At 42.9% G+C, this 18,908-nt stretch overlaps 1 protein-coding gene across 1 annotated transcript in view; it reads left to right on the top strand.

The window, feature by feature from the left end:
- Positions 1-18,908, top strand: part of LOC310782199 (uncharacterized protein) — a gene marked incomplete at its 5' end in the record, with an annotated part of 43,512 nt that overhangs the window by 20,445 nt on the left and 4,159 nt on the right. Inside the window, one exon of the mRNA XM_083642885.1 lies at positions 3,113-3,159. Within this exon, the coding sequence (XP_083499011.1) occupies positions 3,113-3,159 (47 nt within the window). The remainder of the gene's footprint in view (positions 1-3,112; positions 3,160-18,908) is intronic.

Raw genomic sequence — 18,908 nt, 5'->3', positions numbered from 1 at the left:
TGACACGGAAACAGCCAAACAGCATGTTTGGTCTCACCTAGCACCACACCACCATGTGAAACAACATAGTGGGAGAAGATGTGGAGGAATTAATTGTTAATAAAAGGGACACCGAAAGCAGAACACCATCTGTAAACATTACAAAGAATTCGATGTGAGTGAGTTTCAATTCATGTTAATATAGATTGACAATGTGTTAACATATGTTCTATTAATAACGGTACCATCTGTTTTCTGCGCCCGGGACATTAACATTATTGTTAGACACCAATTTCACAAATACGGACGTCTGCAATGTTACTTTGCGGAATGCGGGGCAGCTCATTCACTGATTCACCTAACGTTAACCCTACAACCCTGACATACACATTACCAAACATTTATTTTAGAAGGCTGGCATCGCTAGGCTATGTCAGCAAAATAAAACATCACGATGTCTGTAAATTAGTAAGTAAGTAAAACTTTATTTGTATAGCACCCTTCTCAGCACGGATGCACAGAGTGCTTCACAGTGGTTTAAAGGCTAAATATAAAATACAGCAGAAAGGACATAAAGATAATACACAACATGCAGACTCAGCGTTCAGAGTACGAAATCAACAGTTCAGTCTACAAAAGTCCAAACGCCTGTCTGAAAGGTGGGTCTTCAGCTGCCCCTTGAAGAACTCCACAGAAGCAGAGGCTTTTAAACCCTGGTGGAGCTCATTCCAGAGCTTTGGGGCGAAATTACTGCTTGCAGTTGCACTCAGAGCATCTATGTGTGTGACAAATTACCTGTGTGCCTTAAAAATAAGGTGGTTCAAAATGAAGTGGTTAAATGCAACCTTTTTCTTCTCATGTTTTTTTATTCATAAAAACAGATCATTAAAATTACCAATAATTATCGATATAGACTGATATTAAATATTTGATATCGATATACTTTTTAACTCTATCGCCCAGCCCTAGTACCTTGGTCAAGAGTTTTGAGTCCAATCTGTATACCAGTTGCTTGGTCATTGGGGATGCTTATCACAAAGTCTCCAAAAGATGGCGGGGTCTCTCTGTCTAAATCCAAGGGTTTCAGAGTGGTGATGACTTGGCAGCTCACAGCAGCGCCATCTGGTGTTGCTTCAGGGTTTCCTCATCAGAAACTGTGAACTAGTACCTGTAATGCAAGCTGGGTTAGCTACACAGTGGATATCTGTCTATTCACTTTGCTAATGAATACTAACAACCAGATGTCGGCTAAATGAGCTACTATGAAAACATGTGAACAACTATACAGCACATTTTGGTTAAAAATGTCAACAGCTGCTCACCGCAAGTATGACGAATCAGTATCCTATCGAAAATGGTCCAATAGATCATCTTCAAACACCAACACAACATATTTGCAACTCTGTTCACTCCAGGGCTGCGTTCCAATACCCATACTTGTACTTCTTTCTTGTAGTATGTACTGCCGCTGCCCTCACAAAGTATGGATTGTAGTGTGCAGCATGCATGCAAAATGCATACTATTGGGACACACTACATCTGTCGTCACATGAGCTTCCTGAACTACGACCTCTTGCTGCGTGATTTCTAACCCCACATAGGATAAGCAATAACCACGCCCTGTGGCGCCGGGATTGGCCAGGAGCATTGAAGCTTGGGACTAAAGCACCAGGGGATTTTCATCTTTTAAAATAAAGATGTTTAAAAAACTATTGCTTGTTACATTTTCAGTGCTGTACCTTTTCTCTGGGTAAGAAGAATTGAGCTTGAAATTAACGATATGATACATTATATTATATGAGCTATGAATGTGAACACAACACCGTTTATATTATTGCATGTTTTTGTAGATTGTGTACATTGTGTAGATTATAATTATTATACATTATATTATATGAGCTATGAACGTGAACACAACACCGTTTATATTATTGCATGTTTTTGTAGATTGTGTACATTGTGTAGATTACAATTATTATGCTTATTATTATTATTACTATGCTAAGGAAGGTAGGTGACCATAATTCATTTCAATGTCCGCTCTCAATGTCCGCTCTCGAAATCGCTGTCCGTTCTCAAGAGCTATTACAGTTGGTCCATGAAATCGCTGGGCTGCGTGCCCTCCAGTGCTGCTCCTGGCCAATCCCGGCGTCACAGGGCGTGGTTATTGCTTATCCTATGTGGGGTTAGAAATCACGCCCTCTGGCTCACTTCCGCCGACGTCCGCAGCGCCACATTTTTATTTTTATTTTTTTTCAATAAACAAAGTCTGGCAATAACAAACAGTACATTATACAAAAAATTCAGACTAAGCATTTACAAAATTGGAACAGACAATCAAATAAACAAATTGCTGTTATTGTAATGTATGTTGTTGTTTCTAATAAACTGATGTGATGATACTTACATGCAGTCTCATTCTTAACAGTATAATAACGTGCATATTTCTGTCAGTGTTTTTATCATAGTTATTGACGTGTTCACGGCGTCATGGAGGTGGGCGTGGATTATACACGCAGCTCAGTCAGTGCGACTAACTCCAGTAGGTGGCGGTAATGCACAAAAAGTTGTTTGCCAACCGCCATAAAACATTAGAAGAAGAAGAAGACGTAACTTCCGCTGCGCAAAGGATTGTGGGGAAGATTGGCTGGCGCAGCATGCATCGATCCATACTCCGAAATAGGAGCTGATGTAGTACAACATCCTGGTACTCGCATACTGCATCTGACATGTATTGGGACATACTAATTATTTTTTTGCCTACTACATAGTATGGAAGTATGGGTATTGGAACGGGCCCCGTGACTTGGGCAGTCAAGTGCATGGTTCACACAAGCGCCTACTTCCTGTGTCCACCCCTTCCCGTGATTGATTCTTCCCTCAACCAATGAAGGACCAGTATTCTAGATTACCACTTCCTCTTGCCAAATGATCTTTCAAAATAAAATAAAATATTTATAACTGTACATCTGTAGCTTTCTAACTTATTTATTCCACTATTCATTTTAAACTTTTATTGACTTTTGAAACCATATTTAAACCATTTTACCCTTAATCAACTTAACATTAGCTTACAATGTATGGTGAATTTGAACGTGGTTACATTCTGATCTGACTTTGTTTCTTCCTCCAGTGTGGACCATGATGCAGTGCGGTGGTTGAAACCAGGTCTGAGGAAATGTAAGTGTGTATTTCATTTGATTCATGAAAACAAAGCAACACATTCAACTAGATAGATAGAAAGTCCATTCACACAGCAGCATGTGATGTCATTCATTCACTTCCTACCATAGGCGATTCTAGACCTTCCAAACAGGAGTTGCACTACCCAGAAGTAAATTTAAGTCCGGTAGGGGGTCTCTAGGTCTCTAGGGGGGATAAAGAAATTTTGTAAATTTTAAAATAAAATGCATTAATCTGGGGCACTCTGAGAGCAAAATGAAGAGGCTAGTAGACTACACACATCACATTAATATCCTCTTCACTATGCTGTGGCTTTACAGTGATGAAAAAATAATTGTCTCCTTATAATATAGCCTATTCTATCCGCATGATAGTGTTTCCCAACCACTGAACCGTGGCCCACTGTTTGGCCTCAGAGCACCATCTAGTGGGCTCCTAAAGCAAGTGTTTGCAGTCAACTACTTGAAATAAATATGTGGCAGTCAAAATCTATTTGTGGTGCTCAAAATCTATTGTGGTGTACCTCCACAAATAGATAACTGTATAGGAGACACTGAATGCTATAGTAGGATATGACAACACATTCTGAACAGGGCACTCCTGAAAAAGAGAGCATTGCTCTGTGAGACTCCCCCTGTATAAATAAAAGGTGAAAAAAAAAAAGTAAAAAAAAATCTGGCCACTAGGGGTTGCACGTGCAGCCAGTGCACCAACGAATAATCGTGCATGCTTCCTACTGTGAAGGTGATGACATCATGTGGGACTTTCTAAAAGACTTCATGTGAAAGCTGCTTAACGAGGAAAACACATATTTACCATTGATGAAAGTAGTAGATCCCCCCAGGTATACGGCACCATAAGAACTAGCAATGTGACAAGAGAAATACATTTGACATCATTTGATTTTGTAATTTATTATATATTATATAGTGGGAAGATATGACAAAAAGAGGGCTTATCGTGGCTTAATGAGCTCATATCAAAAGGAAAATAGTAAAAGAGTGCAGATGTCCACCAGGTGCCGCTACACCTAACCATAACCTAACCTGTTGAAACTTTCTTTAATTGAAGGTACACTTGTGAATTTTACACAAGTTCAAAGGTCTGGAACAATACCAGTAAAACACACTGACATGATTCAATGTCCAACTTGTCCATAACATAAACATACACATTCAAACATACGTTTAAGTTCACACATTTAATACTAATACTACACTATGGTGGCTTGAATCACCTGGGCACTCGGTCACTGACCCAGGTGTTGACTGGACAAACTGCTGCTAGGAGTTTTACAATGTCCAGAGTCACATGATATGTGGAACCAAGCATGGTGAGCTGACTGGCCTTCTGAAGGTGGGGGACATTTACTGCTGTGACACGTTGTTTGTTGCCAGGCAACCAAAGCCCAGGGCTTAAAATTTGGTACGGGATTACGAGATTTGCGCATATTTTTGTAATTCCCGCAGATTTGTCATTTATAATGCGGGAGAAGTCCCGCAATTGTTTGCGCGTCAATGTTTATAGGCTTATTTTAGCCCAGGTGTTGACGGTGAGGAACGAACGTTGCTGAATACAGACGACTGGTCAGGCACATTAGACAGCGGACTGTTAGCTGAACGTTACCTCAGGCAGCTAACCTCGCGTCACCAGGCTCTTCTCCTCGGGAAGAGCCTGGTACCAATTACTACAGACAGGATGACCCGCTCCGTGTTCTGGTCCTGTGTTCCGCTCTGCAGTGTTTTCGTTCCCCCATAGAAATGCAGCAGTAGGCAGTCTAACCTTGCCAGTTGCTACGAGTTAGCGAAAAAATAAGAAGCATGGACACCAAACTAAGTCTTCAAAGAAGTACTTGAAGAAACTTGCAGAATCCATGACATTACATCTTTGAAGCACTTTGGTTCCTACATTCCGCCCATAGCCAGAAGAAGCCAGAAGTTTTTGCCTCCAGACTACAGGCAGCGGTGTAGCCTCCCCGCTCGGTAAGCAGAAAGGCAGATGTAGTGAGAAAAGATGGATGATTTAATATTCCATAGCTCTGACCTACCCAAATTTAACTGACATCACTAACACAAAACAAAGAACACTTCTGATGTAATATGATATGAGTGTGTTAGTGTGTATCACTCAATGCAGAAAAATAAAGGCTTCGATAGAACCGAAAGCCTATGACTGCTTAGTCTGCAGATAATGACAAAAGCCATAATTTAGACTAAGATATGCATAAACTACAGGTTAAGAACCTCCTTTTTTAAATATGGAAATGTGAAATTATTATCGCTTATCGGACAGGAGAAGCAGACATTTGTTATAGAAGAAAAAAAATCACGCTTGAAGTCTATAAATCCCCCCCCCCCCCAATCTATAATTCTCCCCTATCTGAAGAACATAAGGGGGGAATTCCCCTCCCACTTTGCAAAGTGAATTTTAAGCCCTGAAGCAGCGCTGAGTTGTTGTCTTGTGTTAAAACTGTTTGATTAAACTGTGCAGAAACATGTGATCCACACAAACATGTGCGCGCGCGCGCGCGCACACACACACACACACACACACACACACACACACACACACACACACACACAGAGACACACACACACACACACCCACACACAAACGTGCGCACACACACACACTGTTGAAAAATGTAAAAGTAGATCTGAAGTGTAAAAACGTTGGGCACCTTACAATGTGATGTGTGTCTGTAGCTAAAAGCATAGACTGTATAAAGATAATGGACAGAGTCAGTGTGATGTGTAGTCTGTGGCTAAAAGCATAGACTGTATATAGAGATGGACAGAGTCAATGTGATGTGTAGTCTGTGGCTAAAAGCATAGACTATATAAAGAGATGGACAAAGTCAGTGTGACGTGTAGTCTGTGGCTAAAAGCATAGACTGTATAAAGAGATGGACAAAGTCAGTGTGACGTGTGTCTGTAGCTAAAAGCATAGACTGTATATAGAGATGGACAAAGTCAGTGTGATGTGTAGTCTGTGGCTAAAAGCATAGACTGTATAAAGAGATGGACAAAGTCAGTGTGACGTGTGTCTGTAGCTAAAAGCATAGACTGTTTAGACCAAATCACCGTGACGTCACCATGTAAACAAATTTACTTCCGGGTACCACTTGGGGAAGGCGGCAGGTTTAAATGTGCGTGTTGTCAAATAAATGCTGTCAAACCCTCTCGTTGTTTTCGGCCGACTACTTTCAATTTAAATGGTTAAACGGTTGGTAAACATGCTTGTCCGACGTATCTAGCCTTCCTTCTGTGTTTGTTTTATGTAGTGTTAGCTAGCTAATAACGTTTGTTTGTCTGTCAAACTCGCTGTTTTTTTACGTTACAGACAGAGTAACCTCGCGTCACCAGGCTCTTCTCGGCGAGAAAGAGCCTGGTACAGACAGAGCTACTGACGCCACGTCAATTTAATTTAGCTTCAAGTCTACTCTAGTCTGGTCCAACAGGTAAATTAGCTAGTCTGGTCTCCACTAACGTTAGTGAAAGTGTTGTTATGAATGATATTAAACAACAACACAACACGGACGAACCATTTTTGTCTTCTTTGTCTGTTTTTGTCTTCAACACGTCAGTTTGTGCCGTCCACCGCCATTATAATGTGTGGACCTCAGGGGTACCCGGAAGTAAATGTAAACATCCCGCTGATTTGGTCTATATAGAGATGGACAAAGTCAGTGTGATGTGTAGTCTGTGGCTAAAAGCATAGACTGTATATAGAGATGGACAAAGTCAGTGTGATGTGTAGTCTGTGGCTAAAAGCATAGACTGTATATAGAGATGGACAAAGTCAGTGTGATGTGTAGTCTGTGGCTAAAAGCATAGACTGTATAAAGAGATGGACAGAGTCAGTGTGATGTGTAGTCTGTGGCTAAAAGCATAGACTGTATAAAGAGATGGACAGAGTCAGTATGATGTCTAGTCTGTGGCTAAAAGCATAGACTGTATAAATAGATAGACAGAATCAGTGTGATGTGTAGTCTGTGGCTAAAAGCATAGACTGTATAAATAGATAGACAGAATCAGTGTGATGTGTAGTCTGTGGCTAAAAGCATAGACTGTATAAATAGATGGACAGAGTCAGTGTGATGTCTAGTCTGTGGCTAAAAGCATAGACTGTATAAAGAGATGGACAGAGTCAGTGTGATGTGTAGTATGTGGCTAAAAGCATAGACTGTATAAAGAGATGGACAGAGTCAGTGTGATGTGTAGTCTGTGGCTAAAAGCATATACTGTATAAATAGATGGACAGAGTCAGTGTGATGTGTAGTCTGTGGCTAAAAGCATACTGTATAAAGAGATGGACAGAGTCAGTGTGATGTCTAGTCTGTGGCTAAAAGCATAGACTGCATAAAGAGATGGACAGAGTCAGTATGATGTGTAGTCTGTGGCTAAAAGCATACTGTATAAAGAGATGGACAGAGTCAGTGTGATGTGTAGTCTGTGGCTAAAAGCATATACTGTATAAAGAGATGGACAGAGTCAGTGTGATGTGTAGTCTGTGGCTAAAAGCATAGACTGTATAAAGAGATGGACAGAGTCAGTGTGATGTGTAGTCTGTGGCTAAAAGCATAGACTGTATAAAGAGATGGACAGAGTCAGTGTGATGTCTAGTCTGTGGCTAAAAGCATAGACTGTATAAATAGATAGACAGAATCAGTGTGATGTGTAGTCTGTGGCTAAAAGCATAGACTGTATAAATAGATAGACAGAATCAGTGTGATGTGTAGTCTGTGGCTAAAAGCATAGACTGTATAAATAGATGGACAGAGTCAGTGTGATGTCTAGTCTGTGGCTAAAAGCATAGACTGTATAAAGAGATGGACAGAGTCAGTGTGATGTGTAGTATGTGGCTAAAAGCATAGACTGTATAAAGAGATGGACAGAGTCAGTGTGATGTGTAGTCTGTGGCTAAAAGCATATACTGTATAAATAGATGGACAGAGTCAGTGTGATGTGTAGTCTGTGGCTAAAAGCATACTGTATAAAGAGATGGACAGAGTCAGTGTGATGTCTAGTCTGTGGCTAAAAGCATAGACTGCATAAAGAGATGGACAGAGTCAGTATGATGTGTAGTCTGTGGCTAAAAGCATACTGTATAAAGAGATGGACAGAGTCAGTGTGATGTGTAGTCTGTGGCTAAAAGCATATACTGTATAAAGAGATGGACAGAGTCAGTGTGATGTGTAGTCTGTGGCTAAAAGCATAGACTGTATAAAGAGATGGACAGAGTCAGTGTGATGTGTAGTCTGTGGCTAAAAGCATAGACTGTATAAAGAGATGGACAGAGTCAGTGTGATGTGTAGTCTGTGGCTAAAAGCATAGACTGTATAAAGAGATGGACAGAGTCAGTGTGATGTGTAGTATGTGGCTAAAAGGATAGACTGTATAAAGAGATGGACAGAGTCAGTGTGATGTGTAGTCTGTGGCTAAAAGCATAGACTGTATAAATAGATAGACAGAGTCAGTGTGATGTGTAGTCTGTGGCTAAAAGCATAAACTGTATAAAGAGATGGACAGAGTCAGTGTGATGTGTAGTCTGTGGCTAAAAGCATAGACTGTATAAAGAGATAGACAGAGTCAGTGTGATGTGTAGTCTGTGGCTAAAAGGATAGACTGTATAAAGAGATAGACAGAGTCAGTGTGATGTGTAGTCTGTGGCTAAAAGCATAAACTGTATAAAGAGATGGACAGAGTCAGTGTGATGTGTAGTATGTGGCTAAAAGGATAGACTGTATAAAGAGATGGACAGAGTCAGTATGATGTGTAGTCTGTGGCTAAAAGCATAGACTGTATAAAGAGATAGACAGAGTCAGTGTGATGTGTAGTCTGTGGCTAAAAGCATAGACTGTATAAAGAGATGGACAGAGTCAGTATGATGTGTAGTCTGTGGCTAAAAGGATAGACTGTATAAAGAGATGGACAGAGTCAGTGTGATGTGTAGTCTGTGGCTAAAAGCATATACTGTATAAAGAGATGGACAGAGTCAGTGTGATGTGTAGTATGTGGCTAAAAGCATAGACTGTATAAAGAGATGGACAGAGTCAGTGTGACGTGTGGCCTGTGGCTAAACACATAGACTGTATAAAGAGATGGACAAAGTCAGTGTGATGTGTAGTCTGTGGCTAAAAGCATAGACTGTATAAAGAGATGGACAGAGTCAGTATGATGTGTAGTCTGTGGCTAAAAGCATAGACTGTATAAAGAGATGGACAGAGTCAGTGTGATGTGTAGTCTGTGGCTAAAAGCATAGACTGTATAAAGAGATGGACAGAGTCAGTGTGACGTGTGGTCTGTGGCTAAACACATAGACTGTATAAAGAGATGGACAGAGTCAGTGTGATGTGTAGTCTGTGGCTAAAAGCATACTGTATAAAGAGATGGACAGAGTCAGTATGATGTGTAGTCTGTGGCTAAAAGCATAGACTGTATAAAGAGATGGACAGAGTCAGTGTGACGTGTAGTCTGTGGCTAAAAGCATAGACTGTATGAAGAGGTGGACAGAGTCAGTGTGATGTGTAGTCTGTAGCTAAAAGCATAGACTGTATAAAGACATGGACAGAGTCAGTGTGACGTGTAGTCTGTGGCTAAAAGCATAGACTGTATGAAGAGGTGGACAGAGTCAGTATGATGTGTAGTCTGTGGCTAAAAGCATAGACTGTATGAAGAGGTGGACAGAGTCAGTGTGATGTGTAGTTTGTGGCTAAATGCATAGACTGTATAAAGAGAGAGTCAGTGTGATGTGTAGTCTGTAGCTAAAAGCATAGACTGTATAAAGAGATGGACAGATTCAGTGTCAAATGATGAGACGTTGTTTGAACGTTACTTCTTTTATTTGAACTGCGCGTTCAAAGCCCAGAAGCTCCGCTGGGCTTACACCGGTTGATGTTGTGGGTGTGGTTCGGTAGCTCAGAAGGGCCAGCACCGGATCCTTCTGCTTCAGGATCCTCTTAGCTGTCTGCCTGCCCGTTCCCGGATGGGTGGTGCGGGCTGGATGTGATGTGATGTGATGTGATGTGATGTGATGGGTGGTGCAGGCTGGATGTGATGTGATGTGATGTGATGTGATGTGATGGGTGGTGCGGGCTGGATGTGATGTGATCGAAGTCGTACTCCTGACTGAATCTTTTGAAGGTCTCACATACAAATTGTGGCCCGTTCTCTGAGCAGACTGTGTCAGGGATCCCATACCTGGCAAAGGTCACCTTTAACTTCATCACCACCTGATCAGCTGTTGTAGTGGGTAATTCCAGTATCTCAAGGTAGCGAGAGAAATAATCTGAAACTACCAAATAGCTGTTTCCTTTGTGTTCACACAAGTCCATGACAACCCTCTGCCAGGGCCTGTCTGGTAAGGGGGTTTGGTTTAGTGGTTCTTTCCGCTGTTCTCTCTTGTTTTTACAACAGAACTCACATCTCTCCACTCTTTGTTTCAAATCAGCTGATAGGCCTGGCCACCACACTGATGCTTGTGCCCTCTCCCTGCATCTGGAGAGGCCCTGGTGCCCCTCGTGGATTTTTCCTAATATCTCCTCTCTCAGTGACTGAGGGATAACTATACTGCTTCCCATTGTGATTAAGCCGTCACACTCTGAGAGACTCCCTCTGTAGTCTTAGTAGTCTCTTGCTGAGGGGTGTAGTCGGCTGCTGTGGTCTGGCCATCCGTTTCTTATCAGCTTTACTACTGCTTGGAGTTCACTTTCAGCCTCCCTGATCTCCTCTAACTTCCACCTGGATGCAGATAAGGTGCTTATGATGGAGTTCACATAGCAGCAGACGTCAGCCTCCGTGTTGCTGTCCTTCATGCTGACTGCCGGACTCCTTGACAGCGTGTCAGCGACCACCAGTGTCTTACCAGGTGCATACTCAGCTTTAACATTAAACCTCATGAGCCTGAGGAGTCATCTTTGGCACCGGAGAGAGAGAGAGAGAGAGAGAGAGAGAGAGAGAGAGAGAGAGAGAGAGAGAGAGAGAGAGAGAGAGAGATGTCTTATTATTGTGGCAAGTTGGATTTGATAGGCTCAAGTGATCGCATCATAGTCGTAGCATGTGTGTGTCTACTGAGAGAGGGAAAAGGGACAGACAGAGAGAGCTGCGGTGGCTGTCAGAGTCTCGGCAGCGTGCACACTGCACAACACAGAGAGAGAGAGAGAGAGAGAGAGAGACATGTTGTCATATCATGATATTGACGCCGGTGTAACAGCCTATCTGGTCGCTCCACTATCCTGTCTCCATACGTGTATGTGTGATTGTTGTTTACTTCCTGCAGCAGCTGTTGTGCACTTCTGTCTGCAGATTCACCACAACTCCACAATGAAACACTGAAGTCTCCGCTGGATGAAAACTAGCCTTCTTCCATTTTTACCATTAATCTCCACTGTGCCTGTCCAACAAATAAATAAACTCAACTAAACACAGGATAGGCGAGCATGTGTCTGCCAAACAATCTCTCGGTGGTGTTGGAATGATGTTAAAATATTAAATTAAATTCTAGATAGATCGTCCAATCGCCACCCTTTGACATCGCCAATGCACGATGTCATCGTAAGCCCCGCCCCCAACGCCAGTGAGTAGTGTGTCTTCAGACTGTCAGTGAATAAAGGCTATAAACATGTTTCTGATGTCCGCAATGAGCCTCGTTAATCAAATCTAATGATACAAACCTGTTTGCAGTCGCTTGTCCTTTGATCTGTGTCGACTCTCGTCTCGTCTTTTCTTTTTTCTCTCATTCTACACATGCTGCCTCAAAGCTTTAGTCTGTGCTCAGCTCCCAGAGTAACGTTTCTTATGGATATGATTACAATTACGTTGTGCTTTCTGCAAGATGGAAGGCTGCCTCATCTGACTTCCACTTGCAGCAGCATCTTTTGGGGCTAGCCTGGCATTCTCAGCAGCGTGTCCGTGTAGGTTGGTGGTTTTTAGATTCCTTTAACGGTACAACTCTCTTGCAAAGCTTGCAAATTGCCTGCGTTACATCCTGGCTCACCTTTTGCATCTGGTTTAAACCTGAAATACTCCCAAATAGGCGAAGTAACATTTTTCTTCTGCACCAATTCCATCTTGCTTTGTTGTGAGGGAGCCAGTTCGTTCATCTAAATGAGAGCGCGGCTGTTCAAAGACATTTCAACTTGAAACAGTCCAGTTAGTCTGGAGTGAAGCTCTGGCACTCAGGGTGACTATTTATTTATGAATGAACCCAATTTATAGGCTAAACTGTATATGACAGCCGCCCGCTCTTAAACAGATTGATAGCCTATATTGGCTGCTTTCGTTCAGCTCCATCTGTGTGTCTGCGCTCGGTGCGACAGACAGTACTATTACTGCATCTCATGTTCAGTTGAACAATAGTATCTTATCTTTAATCATAAACATTCCATACTCTTATTGAGCTGGTGAGCATCATGCAGGCAGGTAGCATGTGTGGAGAACGAGAGAGAGAAAAAAAAGAAAAGAGGAGATGAGCAGATCAAAGGACAAAAGCGACAGCAAACAGGTTTGTAATTAAAGATTTTATTAACAAGGTTAATTGCGGACATCAGAAACATGTTTAAATATAGAGTAGTAGCATTTATTCACTGACAAATAGCCTGAACAGCACACACACACACACACACACACACACACACACACACACACACACACACACACACACACACACTACACTACACTCACTGCAGCGTCCCACATCTCTGCTCACCAGGCAGCCGCAGCAGCCACTGACTGACATGCACACATACATGCTGGGGTGGGGGGCGGGGCCACTGACTGACATGCACACATACATGCTGGGGTGGAGGGGCGGGGCCACTGACTGACATGCACACATACATGCTGGGGTGGGGGGCGGGGCCTCTGACTGACATGCACACATACATGCTGGGGTGGGGGGGCGGGGCCACTGACTGACATGCACACATACATGCTGGGTGAGGGGGCGGGGCCACTGACTGACATGCACACATACATGTTGGGGTGGGGGGGCGGGGCCTCTGACTGACATGCACACATACATGCTGGGGTGGAGGGGCGGGGCCACTGACTGACATGCACACATACATGCTGGGGTGGAGGGGCAGGGCCACTGACTGACATGCACACATACATGCTGGGTGGGGGGGTGGGGCCTCTGACTGACATGCACACATACATGCCGGGGTGGAGGGGCGGGGCCACTGACTGACATGCACACATACATGCTGGGGTGGGGGGGCGGGGCCTCTGACTGACATGCACACATACATGCTGGGGTGGGGGGGCGGGGCCTCTGACTGACATGCACACATACATGCCGGGGTGGGGGGCGGGGCCTCTGACTGACATGCACACATACATGCTGGGGTGGGGGGTGGGGCCTCTGACTGACATGCACACATACATGCCGGGGTGGGGGGCGGGGCCTCTGACTGACATGCACACATACATGCTGGGGTGGGGGGGCGGGGCCACTGACTGACATGCACACATACATGCTGGGGTGGGGGGGCGGGGCCTCTGACTGACATGCACACATACATGCTGGGGTGGGGGGCGGGGCCTCTGACTGACATGCACACATACATGCTGGGGTGGAGGGGCGGGGCCACTGACTGACATGCACACATACATGCTGGCAGTGGCGTGCCGTCCATTAGGCGAACTAGGCAAATGCTAAGGGCGCTTGAGCCGTTAGGGGCGCCAGAGAGTTTTTTTTTTTTTTTTTTTTTTTTTTTACAAATACTTTTTCATGATAATAGGCCTACTATTATTTTACAATAGTAGACAAAAATAAGAAGAACAACGTCTTAAGTCTTAAATAATAGTGAAATCATTTTTCTAATTCTGGCTTTCTGGCTGCCCGGGCTGCAGCACTTTCACCATGGTCCCTAATCCATACCACCCCACCCCCTGCGCGGCCGCGCCCCCTTCTACCTGCTCGGAGCTTTTTCCCAGAGTGGGGGAAGGGAGCTGGAAGGTGGGTGCTGAGGGTGCTGCAGCACCCCCTGGTGGCAAGAAATGGATTTTCGAAATTGTTGGATTTGGCTGTCTTGTGTTTATACCACCAACAAGATGCATTAAAAAACAGTTTGTGCTTCCCAGCTCTAATCTTATTTCATACGCTCTCTCTTCAAAAGTGTTTAATTTTCATCATAATCTGGTTTTCCATAATAATAATAATAAGTTCAGTGTTTATGCCTGTGTTTCTGTCTGTTGTAGTGTAAAACGACTAAAGGGAGAGCAGGTGCTTACATGAAAGTGAGTGAGAAAAGGAGAAGTTACTGAATAATGACATCACAACAGTATAATCCTAATGTTAATTTCAAATTAAATATTCTTCTAAATATGGATGAAAGTCCAAAAAACGTAAAATTTTCTTCGGCGCTGCCCTCGCGGGCAGCACCAAGAGACCCTTCCTTACAGCACCCCCTACCTAAAAGAACTTCCAGCGCCACTGGGGAAGGGCGATTCTGAGCCTGCACTGCAGTGCTGGATTAGCTGCGATATAATTTTTATTATATTTTCTTTGGGGGAGGGGGGAGGGGGGGGCACCAGCAAAAATCTTGCCTAGGGCACCAACTTGGTCAGGCACGCCACTGCATGCTGGGGTGGGGGGGCGGGGCCACTGACTGACATGCACACATACATGCTGGGGTGGGGGGGCGGGGCCACTGACTGACATGCACACATACATGCTGGGGTGGGGGGGCGGGGCCACTGACTGACATGCACACATACATGCTGGGTGAGGGGGCGGGGCCACTGACTGACATGCACACATACATGCTGGGTGGGGGGGCGGGGCCACTGACTGACATGCACACATACATGCTGGGTGGGGGGGCGGGGCGATCAACATCGGCTAGAGAACATCAATCATCAATTCAGCCATTGAGTCGGCGATATACGATCCGATCACCAATCAGCACAACCCTGATGACATCATCTATATACATATGCATATACTCATAACATATATATATATATATGCACAACACATATATATATATATGCACATAAATATATATATATATATATATATATACACAACCCTAGTGAGCCTACAGTAGGAATCAAGCGCGTGAGATGCCTAGTATCTAAAACATGACTAATGTAACTATGAAAAAGTAAGAATAGTCCAGAATTGACCGGAGATTCAAATAACAGCTGGCGCTCTGTGATGACATCATCGACAAAAAGCCACTCACCGACACGGTTGGGATAATGTAATAAATAATATATAGACCTATGTTATATATTATATAACATGAGTCTACTTGTTTTTAGATATTTTAATGCTTTAATAATATAATGTAGGGCTGCACGATATATCGTTTACACATCGTCATCGCAATGTGCGCATGCGCGATAGTCACATCGCAGGACGTGCGATGTCAAAAACAAATTAACTCGTCATGTTGCTTGATAAACTCTCACTTTAGGGGTAGCCTACTGAGTGAAATGAGGTTATCTCAAAGGAGAGAGACGCCCCGCTACTGTACTCACTCATTTAGTGCTTAGCTTCAACACAACAAACATGCACAGAGAGCTCAATTGAATTGTTTTTGCTTATGTTGCGTTGCTGACAGTAGCCTGTCTGTAAACGATGTGATTGCAGAGGCGGACTTGTCCACAGCTTGCAGCGCACTAGTATACAGCAGGCTGGCTGCTGTAACTCAACATGTCCGTGGAGTGGAGATATTCACTCTTGAAACACCAAAAAGCAAGACCGCAACTTATGACACGAAGGCTAAAGTGATTACTGAGAAGTTGTCCGTGTATCAGCGCAGCTCTCTCTCCCCCTCAGTCTGATGATGCATCAGATGATAGCAGTAACGTTACGGTAGAGGTAATCATACATAGCGACTCATTTACACAAAACATGTCGGTGAAAATAAAAAGACAATAGACATAGCTGGGCAATTAAATGTATATTTATTACTTTTCACGAATGAATTGTTTGTCACCGGTCGGCTGCATGTGAATCCTCATCTCTGTACTGCCCTGCGTGCGCTCAAAAACCGGAACTCCCCAAATGCGGAGCGTACCACTTGGTAGTTTCTGGAGGGGGGTCAGACCAAGTGTGTGAAGTAACCATGTGTGAAGTGGCAGCAGTGTTTCATTGTTGATTTATTGAAACGTTAGAAGAACGAAAGAAGTTGAAAGCAGTGATTATAATCAATTAAATCTAATGTTTTTCTGCAAATAGCATCATTGGGAGGTAGATTCTGGCACTCAATATTAGGGGTGGGCAATATATCAAATTTATATCCATATTGTGATTTGAGACTATATGGACTTAGATGTTGGATGGTAATATGGTGATACAGCATACATGTTGTCTTTCCCTGGTTTTAAAGGCTGCATTACACTAAGTGAAGTATAGGCTAGTGACATTTTAAAGTAGAATGTCATAACTCACTCACTTTTTCATGTATGTAGCCTAAGTCATGGAAATCCATTGGTCAAAATGTGTATGCACCCTGATAGATGACGCTCTGAGGCCTACCAGTAGGTCACAGCCCAGTGGTTGAGAAACATTAAAATACCTAATTTCCCCTCCAAAATCAGATGGACTCCTCTACAAAATCATCCCAATCATTCTAGAAATATTATTTTCTTTCAAATAGAGCTATTCTGGTAATCTGGTGAAAATCTGTATTTTTTCATATCGCAATATATATCGCATGGGCGGGGAATAATATAATGATTGGATTTATATAGCGCTTTTCTAGACACCCAAAGCGCTTCACAGGAATCATTATTCATTCACACCATTCGTACCAGTGGTGGTAAGCTACGGGTGATGTAGCCACAGCTGCCCTGGGGAAGACTGACGGAAGCGTGGCAGCCATTTCGCGCCTACGGCCCCTCCGACCACCACCAACATTCATAGGCATTCATACCCATTCATACGAGGCAATGAGGGTTAAGTGTCTTGCCCAAGGACACAACGACAACAGCTGGGAGGGAGCGGGATTCGAACCGCCAACCCTTGAGTCATTGGCCGACCTGCTCTACCTCCCGAGCTAATGCCGTCCCACGCAATATCGCAATGTCAGTTTTTTCCAATATCGTGCAGCCCTAATATAATGTTAATGCTAAAGGTTACATATTGCATCTTTAACCCTGTAAGACCCGGATATATTTCTACTTGCAAAAAAAATTATTCAACCTTTCTGATGGTGTTGTAGGAGTACTTTGGAGAAGAAAATATAGTGTTTAAAAAAAAAAAAAGTTTTTGTAAGGTTTTATGCAAATGTTGTAATATCACAACGTAGGGTCAATCGGGTAGCAGAATTTCCTATAGGCCATTTTTACTCATTGTCAGAATAACATGGCAAATGTATATATACTTCATTAAAACAACATAAGGGTTAATTTATATGGTTATGGTTTATTATTTGGCCTCAGAACAGTATACATTATGAATAATATTTGGCCTCAGAACAGTATACATTATGAATAATAACATCAATGTAAGCCATATTTTTAAGAATTGTGATTTTATTAAAAGAACAACAAAATGAAAACAATACATACAATAAATGTACTAAAGAAACCTAATTACCTAATTACTCCGCAAAATGTAACAGGCACCCCCCTCTCATACTCCAAGTGACTGCAAATCACTTTGAACACCATTTACAATCAATTGCTTACGCTTATTTGCAGTGATAGTCCCAGAAACAGTTCCTGTGACCTGAAATACACAGACGAACATCACACTTGTGGCATAGTAAGTTGGTGTACCCTGAACAGCCACCATTCCTGCAGCGCCCTCTCTGTGTCTTTCGTGGGAGATGACCAAATTGGTCCTGGCACACATCCGATGGCAGGTGTTGACGTGGTGCCTTGGGTGGAGCGCGGTTTGGACTCTCTTTCAGTTGTCTCTTCTGAGCTGAAGTGTTTGGCCGGTTGGGGCGGCTGAATGTTTGCATCTACTGGGCAGTTAGTGGGTTCACTGGGTGGTTGGTTTTCTTTTGACTCCTCTCCACAGGCCTCTTCATCTGACTCTTCATCAGTTTCAGTGAAGTCGATATCCACATCACTCTCTACATTCAGTACCATATCCAGTGCATCTTGTATCTTGTATCTTGCAATGAAGCGAGGCTCTCTCCTTGCTTGTGGCATTCTGAAATGAAAATAAAGAAATAACTTTAGTACATTAGTAGTGTTTACACATCTCACTGCAGTACACATTTCACAAGTAACACAATACTGTCTGGCCAACCTATTGTGCTTTGCTTATCCTCACAAAGGGATGATGGTCCTAAGTGGGCAACCCCCACCAGTCCTCACATGAACAATGATGATGGTCCTATGTGTGCAACCCCCACATGAACAATTACCACATGGAATCCTCCAGGAACTAACTTAAACCAACTAAAACATGATTACAAACAGAAGTAGGAACTGATCTGTTGAAAGTGATTACTAAAACATTGTAAGCAATTACATTGTATGCAGTATATTTGTCTTTGAGTACAATTGGTTACAAATATTATTGGAAATTAGAAATTAAAGTAAAAATGCACATATAGCCTACACTATATATATATTTAGGTATGCAATGTGGGGGAAATACACATATAACTGTATAAATGTATTGTGAAAACTATAAGACTCCCCTTAGCCAGGTATGTAAACTAACAGTACCACCTGGATATTTGCTACCACACTGCCCCACCGTTGTAAAATAGCAACCTCTATAAAACATGCTCTAATTTACATTTGGGGGATATGTTTGACAATAATAAC

This window comes from Poromitra crassiceps (genome assembly GCF_964638095.1).
Source record: "Poromitra crassiceps genome assembly, chromosome: 9".
Classification (NCBI taxonomy): domain Eukaryota; kingdom Metazoa; phylum Chordata; class Actinopteri; order Beryciformes; family Melamphaidae; genus Poromitra; species Poromitra crassiceps.
This window is presented reverse-complemented; position numbering and strand designations above follow the sequence as displayed.